This window comes from Rhea americana, unplaced genomic scaffold (genome assembly GCF_003343005.1).
Source record: "Rhea americana isolate MKP2758 unplaced genomic scaffold, rheAme1 scaffold_1, whole genome shotgun sequence".
Classification (NCBI taxonomy): domain Eukaryota; kingdom Metazoa; phylum Chordata; class Aves; order Rheiformes; family Rheidae; genus Rhea; species Rhea americana.
The window spans coordinates 10666739-10676646 of record NW_028185038.1 but is presented as its reverse complement, the minus strand read 5'-3'; the positions used below and the strand labels follow the sequence as shown (position 1 = coordinate 10676646).

The following is a 9908-nucleotide window of genomic DNA, read 5'->3' as shown; positions in this document are numbered from 1 at the left end:
GTCTAAGCAGTGACCGTGTAGATTGCAGGGCAGTCTGCGGTAGTCCTGCACCCCTGTCTTTCAGATGAGGCTAATGCATTTCACGGCTCCCTTCTGACCCCTGTGCAAGGGTTTCCCATGGGTATGTAACCCCCAAGAGAGGGCCGGGGTAGGAAGCAACAGGGCTGCATCCTGAAATGAATCTGAGATACCGCCAAGGCCAGCGACGGGAATTGAAGGAGCTCCCTACTGCAGAACTACAGCCACTGAACTGTCAGAGCACAAATGTGTATTTAGGATCATTATCGAGATTTAGCTATCTTAAAAAAAAAAAAAAAAAGAAAAAAAAAAGAAAAAAAAAGAAAAAAAAGATTACTGTGGCTCATAATCTTGAAAAGTGCCAGTTTCAAACACTGGCATAAGGAATGTGAAAACAGACAGAAAATGATTGCCAGGACATCCTCAGTGTTTTGTAGGATAATACCCAATACATTTAAAGAGGAAGAATTCAAATATAAAAGGTTCTTTGTGATGGATATTTTACCAGAGAAAGCTTTTTAAAATTGTAGCCTCTTAAGGAACAAAGTAGATTTTGGAAGAGTATATTCCAATATGAAGTATTTATTATATAGTAAATTTAAAATATAAGAAATGAATCACAATAATCTCAAACCTTGTGTTTTTGAGGTGTAAAATTGTTTATCTCAAGAACATTTCTCTCTTACTACTGTGGAATAAAATGATTTAGTTAATGAGGCAATTGGTCTCCTCCAGTGTAACATATTCTAACTTATCTTCCTCCAGATGCTTTTTGGACAGAAAAGCAGAATGGACTCTTGATTAATTGTGTTCACCTTGTTTTTGTTAACATCCAAGGGACAAATTTATACATTCTTTTACATATTTAATGAGGCTCTACCCATGTGTGTGTGTGTGTACATCACAGACATGCATAATATAAAATTGTATATTTATACCTTTTAAGGGTTTCATTCTACAATGGAACAAATATTCTCATTTTTATCCAGAAACGTGTTTATCTGGGGATTATTTTTAAGCATATAATGAATCATCCTCTTTAACTGACTGAAAATCAAGACAAATGATTCATAAGAACCACACACAAGCAGTTAACATTATGAAGGGTTGAGGTGTATTTCTTTGTATAATATCAGCTAAATCATGGCACAATTTGGGCAGTTTATCTTATGGCCAAATGCTGTGAGATGCTGAAATGATGTTTACTCCCCTTCTGTCCCATGGAGATAATTCATTTACCAGGGAAGATCTTGACCAAGCACTGACTTTCAGTCGCAGACTGACTGAGCATGGGCTAAATTTTACTTTAAAGAGTGAAAGCCCACGGTAAATGTACCCTAAGCACAAAAGGTGACCTGTATAGTCAGTAACATAATTGGCAGACATACTTTTAAAAGCTTTGTTCCCTTCCAGGTGAAGTCCTGGATAAGACTGAAGAGCGACTGGTGTACGGGATAGAATACAACAGCACCCTTCTGGAATGCACGCCGAGGACTCTACAAGCCAAAGTCATCTGGTTTGTCCAGCGAGCACACGAAACTAAAAAGGAAGAGGTAACTATCGTTATGTCCTAACCATTTAATAAAATAAAAAGAGCCTGTGATTAGAAATACTACATCTTCACTGAGAGACCTGTCATGAGTTGCTGAAATGTGCGCAGGTATAAGGTAGAATCATTGTGTCCATCCGCTGTACTGAATTAATAGACCTGAGAATTTCATCTGGTGTTTGAGTTGAGGTTATTGAAATTGAATAAATACACAGATTTTAGAAACGTATCTAAACTTGACTTAAGATCTCGAAACAAAAAAGAATCCAGCATCAATGCTGGTATGTTATTCTGGAGGTGGTAAGTGTACATGTTACTCCCAATGTCATTCTAACTTAATATCTCTTGATTTTTGCTGCCTCACTTGTTGACACTGCAGAGCCCTCTGAAAACAGGTGTCTATGTGTATGTATATATATATATTTCTACATTGTTTTTTCTGCCTCTTTTACATATATTGCACTATTATGAAAGTGCTTCATAAGTTTAACCATATTTATTTCCCAATACCTGTCTGATCCACGTCAGTTTAGCTATCCCTTAATATGTTGGAGCACAGAGGGAGAAAAGCCTTAGACCAACAAAGCTCATGGCTGTCTTTTTGCCTAGCAGTTAGGCTCTGCTGATAGCATCAAGCCTCCACTTAGCTGTAGATATCTGCAGACAACTAGAGTGGTACTCATCTGACAGTAAATGTGGACATTTACAGTGAAGAGGTCTACGTGGGAGTTAGTCACTGTAGGCTATCTTTGAAGTCAGAGCACTTGGTGCTGCAGATATAGCCAGTGGTACCAATTCATTCTAAGCTAGACAGCTTCATTTTGTCTGGTAAAAAAAATGAATAGATAAACCACTGAATACTAAGTTAACCAAGGATATCACACTCAGCTATAGATATCTAAAATTAAGCAAGCTGAACATTCTTAATGTCCATAAAGCACATTTTTGCCAGAAGGTTTCTCCACATCTGGACATGAAACACTGAACTTCCCCAAATCCTAGATTCCTTCCAATCTCTAGGAGGATTTTCATGTTTAGCATTTTCAATCCTAATCTATTATTCCTAATAAACTTTAAAGTATTAATCATGCCTTTCACAAAAAGCACTGAATGTGAGGATTTTTCTGGAGGAGGAAAAACTGTTCTATTATATGCCTGTCCCACTAGACTTAGAAGCTCATATTTGTGGCACCAAGACTGAATTCACACTGACTCTGACCATCTAGTACCTCTTTATACTGCTGGGTTTAATTACTTTTAATGTTCTCTTCTGGAAGTTATTCCATTTTACATTCCATTTTATATTGTACAGTCATTAGAATGAACATTAACCCCGGCAGAGAGAAATTCTTCTCTTTTGCCTAATATTCAGCATCTTACTATTAAAAGAAATAGTGGGTTTCCATCTTAGTATGTCTACTGGCTAATTTAGACAGCTTTGTGCTCCCTGCTTGCTAGCTCCTGTGAATTCCCCGTTTTAATAATCTAGCTCTCAGGAAGAATATGGTCACCAAACTGAGAACTGAGAATTCAAGGTTATAATCACCTTAAACTTAGGTATTAAAATATCTGTGAGTGTTGACTCAACATTTGACACCATATAAGCATTCACAGGGTCAGTTACAGCAGTTCAGCTGGCAAATGTTTTCCATCCAGTACTTTATTTGCATGTTTCAGTCTTAATACCCTCTGTGATTTAGTCATGAGTGACTAATTCATGCTGGGAAAACAGGAAACTACCTGTTTCAAGATTTGCTATACTTTCCTGGGCCATTTGAATCATAGAATCAGTAAGGTCTGGAGACCATCTAGTCCAACCTCCCTGCTCAGCAGGGTCACATAGACCATAGGAGGCAGGGTTGCATCCAGGAGGGCCCTGAAGATCTCCACAGAAGGAGATCCAGAACCTCTCTGGGCAACCTGTCCCAGTGCTCCGTCACTCTCACAGGGAAGAAATTCCCCCTCACGGTCAGGCGGAACTGCCTGTGCTTCAATTTCTGCCCATTGCCTCTTGTCCTGTTACACAGGACAACTGAAAAGAGTTTGTCCCCATCTCCTTGACACCCTCCCTTCAGGTACTTATATGCTTTGATAAGATCCCCCCTCAGTCTTCTCTTCCCCAGGCTGAAGAGGCCCAGCTCTCACAGCCGTTCCTCATAGGCCAGGTGCTCCAGCCCTCTGATCATCTTCGTAGCCCTACACTGGACACTCTTCAGTAGCTCCATGTCTCTCTTGTAGTGGGGAGCCCAGAACTGGACACAGGACTCGAGATGAGGCCTCTTCAGGGCTACGTAGAGGGGCAGGATCACTTAATGCACCCCGGGATACTATCAGCTTTCTTGGCCACAAGGGCACATTGCTGGCTAATGGTCAACTTGTCATCCACCAGCACTCCCAGGTCCTTCTCTGCAGAGCTGCTCTCCAGCAGGTCAGCCTCCAGCTTGTACTGGTGCCTAGGGTTATTTATGCCTAGGTGCAGGATCCTGCACTTGCCCTTGTTGAACCTCATGAGGTTCCTCTCCGCCCAGCTCTCCAGCCTGTCCAGGTCTCTCTGAATGGCAGCACAGCCCTCAGGTGTGTCAGCCACTCCTCCCAGCTTGGGATCATCAGCAAACTTGCTGAGGAGGCACTCTGTCCCCTCATCCAGGACATTGATGCAAAAGTTGAGCAGGATGGGACCCAGTACTGAGTCCTGGGGGATGCCACTAGCCACGGGCCTCCAACTAGACTCCATGCCACTGATGACGACCCTCTGAGCTCTGCCTTTCAGCCAGTTCTTAATCCACCTCGCTGTCCACTTGTCTAACCCACACTTCCTGAGCTTATGTAGCAGGATGTTATGGGAGACAGTGTCAAAAGCCTTGCTGAAGTCAAGGTACACAATGTCCACTGCTCTCCCTTCACCTACCCAGACAGTCATTCCATCCTAGAAGGCTATCAGATTGGTTAAGCAGGATTTCCCCTTGGTGAATCCATGCTTGCTACTCCTGATCACCTTCTTTTCCTCCATATGTCTGGAGATGACATCCAGAATGAGCTGTTCCATCACCTTTCCAGGGATGGAGGTGAGGCTGACTGGCCTATAGTTGCCTGGGTCCTCCTTCTTGCCCTTTTTGAAGACTGGAGTGACACTGGCTTTCTCCCAGTCCTCTGGCACCTCTGCAGTTCTCCAGGACCTTTCAAGGATGATGGAGAGTGGCCTGGCAACAACATCCGCCAACTCCCTCGGTACCCATGGGTGCATCCCATCCCGGCCCATGGATTTGTGGATGTCTAGCCTGCCCAGAAGGTCTCTAATCCTATCCTCCTCAACCAAAGGAAAGTCTTCCCTTCTCCAGACTTTCTCCCCCACATCCAGGCTGCAGGATTCCTGGGGGCTGCCCTTAGCAGTGAAGACTGAAGCAAAGAAGGCCTTCAGCAATTCTGCCTTCTCTGTATCCCTTGTCACCAGGGCCCCCGCCCCATTCAGGAGTGGGCCCACATTTTCCCTAGTCCTCCTCTTGCTGCTGATGTATTTGAAGAAGCCCTTCCTGTTGTCCTTGACATCCCTTGCCAGACTCAATTCCAGCTGGGCCTTAGCCTTYCTCRCWGCAKCTCTRCAYACTCTGACTGCATTCCTGTAATTCTCCCAAGCAGCCTGTCCCTTCTTCCACATTCTGTGTATTTTCTTCTTCTGTCTGAATTTGGCCAAGAGCTCCTTGCTCACCCATGCAGGTCTCCTGCCCCTTTTGCTGCACTTCTTACTCATAGGGATGCACTGCTCTTGCGCTTGGAGGAGGAGATGTTTGAATACTAGCCAGATTAGATTGCTTTCCTTTCCCATTTTAAACTCCTTTTTTACTTCATATGTTTTAATTACTTAAAAGACATTGAAATAAGGGATCTCAGATTTCCTCAATCTTCCCCTCCAAATTTAACATTATATTACTGAAGGTACTTTTCCAGAAATAATTTTACTGATTTAATCTAATAATAAAGTCTCCCGCATCAATTATTTTTCAGGTGAAGACAGATGATAGAATAATCAAAATGGACCTTGGCCTCTTATTCCTGAAGCTGCATAGGTTGGATGCAGGGACTTATTTTTGTCAGACAGTGGAACATAGTATTGTTCATACTGTCAGGAAAATCACCCTGGAAATAGTCGAGGAAGAACGTGTAGATGAAATGTTCAATAAGGACTATGAGGAGGAGATCCCTCACAAAATGCCATGCCCGATCCAGAGCAGTATACCTCAAGCATCAAAGCCATGGTACAAGGAATTTCTTCAGCTAATTGGTTACAGCAATTTCCAGAGGGTTGAAGAATATTGTGAAAAAGTGTGGTGTACAGATAAGAAGAGAAAAAAGCTGAAAATGTCTCCATCCAAGTGGAAATATGCCAACCCACAGGAGAAGAAGGCAAGGCTCAGGCCAGAGCATTATCGGTTGCCCAGGAACATAGCTGACTCTTGATGGATAAAATCCATCTATTACTGGGAGAATTTTTATTTGGACTTAAGAAAGAAGGAGCAATCAGTCTTGGTTTTGGTGAATGAAACAGGTTTATATATATAAAGTATTGGGACTAAAAACAGAAATGTTATGGTAAGTTATACTGTACACTCTTGATGACTGTTTAGAAGCATTTTAAACAAAATTTGCGTAACTATCTGGTTCTAAATAGGTCAACACAATCAGAGTTTCACATTAAGGACGTGACAATCTTCAGACTTTGAGTGCTTTAATTAGTCTCTTACGTGGACTGTGCTTACGCTGTATATTGTTGCATCTGATGGCATATTTAAGCACATTCAAATAGCTAAACATTCACGAGTAGGTGAAAAATGTAACATGTATCTTATCTTGGTTTCACAAATTTCTTATACTTCTGAAAGCAGCACGTCCTAATACTGTCCTTTTGATTGTGACCTGTCTGAATTTATCACTGAGATTCATGTGATGTGTTAATATGGTGTACTGCTATTTCTAAAGATAATGAAGGGAAATCCTATTTACTTCCCACCATTATTTGTCTTATCAGTCATTTATGAAGCGCAGTGTACTGTCACGGCTAAATAATATTGCCTGATAACTTAATGTAAGTCAAATGCATGCTGACAACACAAACAGAATGAAATTTGTCCACATATCTGTATAAAACGTTGGAATAATGTTTTAGATGGAAAACAAGTCCTGGCTGTTGGAACGAACATTGCCTCAGCAATGACATGATTTAAGCGAGTGCCCTCTTCTGGCAAAACAAAACATTTCTAACATTGTCGCAAATTTTCTCAAGAAAAGTGCAGAGCTAACCGGCAGTTAGTCGGAGTATTACCCAGAGGCACAGCTGGTTTGTTTTCAGCACACGCTTCTAGTCCCCTTGTGCTAAATCCGCAGGTTTGGAAGGCAACGTCTGAAGTCACTTATGTTGGAAAGACGGCATTTAAAGTAACGCTTTACGTTGTTAATGTGCTTTTGGGGTAACATGCAGTCGTAAAAGTTAGGAGAGATTAAGAAGAGGAATGGCGTTATGCCTACGTGCAGCTGTGTTTCTACAGTTTCACGGTCTGATCTAGGTAAATCTTTTCCTGATATGTGATCTCTGGTCAAAAGAGCTGCTTTGCTGCCTTTGTGAGTGATACCAGGAGAGGAGATCAAAGATTTTCAAGACTTTAAAAAAAATAAATAAATAAACCCCCCTTTGTTTAAGTACATGCTTAAGTGCAGAAAATGCAGACAATCCAGCATTTTTCTACCAAATCTACTTGAGATATATGATATTATATTATGAATTGGATTTTTTTTTAAAAAAAGAGATGGGGAAGTTATAAATATGAGTTACCTGTTCAAGCAAGAATGTACTGCCAGTAGGGTAAATAGTCTAGTTTACACAGATTTTGGTTTACCAAGCATATATTCAGAGGTTTCACCAGCTATGAAGAGAAGTTCACGTCTGGCTTCAATGTCTTATTGGGAGCAGAATTTGAAATTAGTGGGAGTTAACTTCCTGGAGACCACAGCGGATGCTGACAGAGTGGCTTCAACACCTGCACGCTGCGTGCGAGAGGATCTGGCCGTGTTTCTGCGTTGCCTTCTGGAGCGGACGCTGCCTCGGCGCGCGAGGGGAGCCCCTGGGCACCCGGCCAGCCGGCAGCGCGGAGCGGAAACCGGGCTCTCCCCGTGTGTCGGTATAACGTGATAGCGACAACAGTCGTAGATAAACCTTTCAGGCACCCCGTTGTGTTAAGGGAATTGTGTTTATATGGAGTTTTGCACTTCTTTTGACCAGAATGCCTGCCTGGGAGATGGGAACGGATGTTGTGAGTAGCCTTGCATGAATCCCCCCATTAGTAACCTCTGCCTGATACAGGGGACTGGATAAATTCAGTTTTCAATGACAGCTTAAAGGGACTCAGTTGCAGTTCGGATCCTATCTTCATTTACAGTTACAAGGAAAGTGCAAGCACTGAGGACTGTGGCAGAGAGGAGAACCTACACTGAACAAACATCCCCAGTTTTACTTAATTTCCTGTACAATATCTCACTGGCATCCCTGATGGGAAACTGTTAAAATGTGACTGAAATTCTCTTCTGATAAGGTCTGCTTCTTTTCAACAGGAGTGGGAGTTATATTTTAATTTTTCTGATTCATTTGCTAGTATGCAGTGCCAACTGTGCCATTGCTGGAATATCAGAAAGGAACATGAGATTCTCACCCTGAAGAGACTTTATGTCTCATTCTCTGAGATTGCAGGTGGAAGTCATGTGATATGCAAAGCAGGATTCCTGATTTAATATGAGATTGCCTATTTTTAGCTCCCCATCCTTTTAGTGGTTATATGTGGAGAATCACATCAAGCTTTTATTTACATTTAAAATTTTAAATTTTTAGTTTACACCTTTCAATCTTCATCATCACAATAATTAGAAGAAATCACAGCTACAAGAGCTTGTTTAAAAAATGCTGTGACAATTACAGAAGAGAAAGTGACAATAATGTATTTTGGAAGGATACACATAAGTATGCTGTACACAGACAATGTTATTTAAAATGCTTCTTGTGTATATGAGGGAGCATTGTCTGCTTCTTTTCATTATGAGTTTGATGTATTTTGTATGTGCATGAAGTGGTCAAATTATAAATATAATTAAGAACCATATTTGGCTGACACAATCTGTATTATTTCTCATTATTTATTTTGACCAGAGCAATATGATGATGTGCAGATCACTAGTTACACACAGGTATCTACAGATGCCCTTCACTGTGCAGATTCAGGACAGAGGGCTATTAATGCACTATTACCAACTGGAAAACCATGACATAGGATAATTAGCAGATTTAGCCTAGCAATATTAAATATGTTTTGGAAGAGCTATGATCAGAACGACATCTTTTGCGAGAATGTATTTCAGAGTGGAACATGGTCACTTAAAACTGGGAGATCTAACTGATCCGTTGAGAAACAACAGTTTGGATGAAGTTTTGAACCCCAGACTGCAGCCTGACAAGGGATAAGCCATTTCAAACCTTTCAACTAAATGCTTTTTCCCAGTGTATCCTTTTTTTTCTTTATTCTTGTCATTTATTGTAAAGAGATTATTATCATTTGTTACAGACTACTGTGGTCTCAGACTTTTCTGCAGCATAATACAGTTCCTTTTATGCAGAACAGACTTATGTATGGAAGAGGGAAAAATAATTGTCTATATTCATTTGCCTGAACAGCAGAGTTAACAGTCACAATTTGTGCTTGGATTAACTTCTAACAACTGCTACAGTTATGGAGGTTCTCTTGTTATTAAAAAGAAAAAAAAAGAGAGAGAAAAATTTCAATTTTCTTTCCCTCAAAAGCAGTAACACAGTTTCCATTTTAGAAAGCCCGTTAATCTCCTTAGTCTACCTTGGAGCAGAGAAGCTGGAGTTATTTATGCTACTTCATGTCTCTGGGTCCAGAAGGTACAAATCCCTTTGAAAGCTGCACTGTCCAGATAAGAAGCACTGAAAGTGAGCTTTTTTTTTACATTTGTAACCTAGCAGGATGCTTGTAATTCCTATCAGCCCCAAAATCCTGTTCAGTTCACAAAATTAGTGTTTTTACAGCACTAGAAGCAGCATTTATGTTCAGTTAGCATGAAAATGTACTGTCAGTGAAGCCATGATTGACAAGTCTTGTCTTTGGGAGATATTTACCTGCTTACCTTTTCTTTTTTCCTTTTATGGAGGAAAAAATTTACCTGACTAGTACTGTAAACTGAAAAATTACAATAGAATTGTCAAGTAAAAGTTACCAGTAATGCTGAGTTATTCATCACTTTACAGTGATACTAATATTTGACTTGCAGTCAGACATTTCTG

The 9908-nt window shown here is 40.9% G+C and overlaps 1 protein-coding gene across 1 annotated transcript in view; it reads left to right on the top strand.

Annotated features, from left to right (window-relative positions):
* Positions 1-6182, top strand: part of SEMA3E (semaphorin 3E) — a 137272-nt gene extending 131090 nt beyond the window's left edge. Inside the window, exons 16-17 of the mRNA XM_085325988.1 lie at positions 1432-1571; positions 5570-6182. Of these exons, the coding sequence (XP_085182114.1) occupies positions 1432-1571; positions 5570-6022 (593 nt within the window). The 3' untranslated portion in view covers positions 6023-6182. The remainder of the gene's footprint in view (positions 1-1431; positions 1572-5569) is intronic.
* Positions 6183-9908: the final 3726 nt, after the last annotated feature.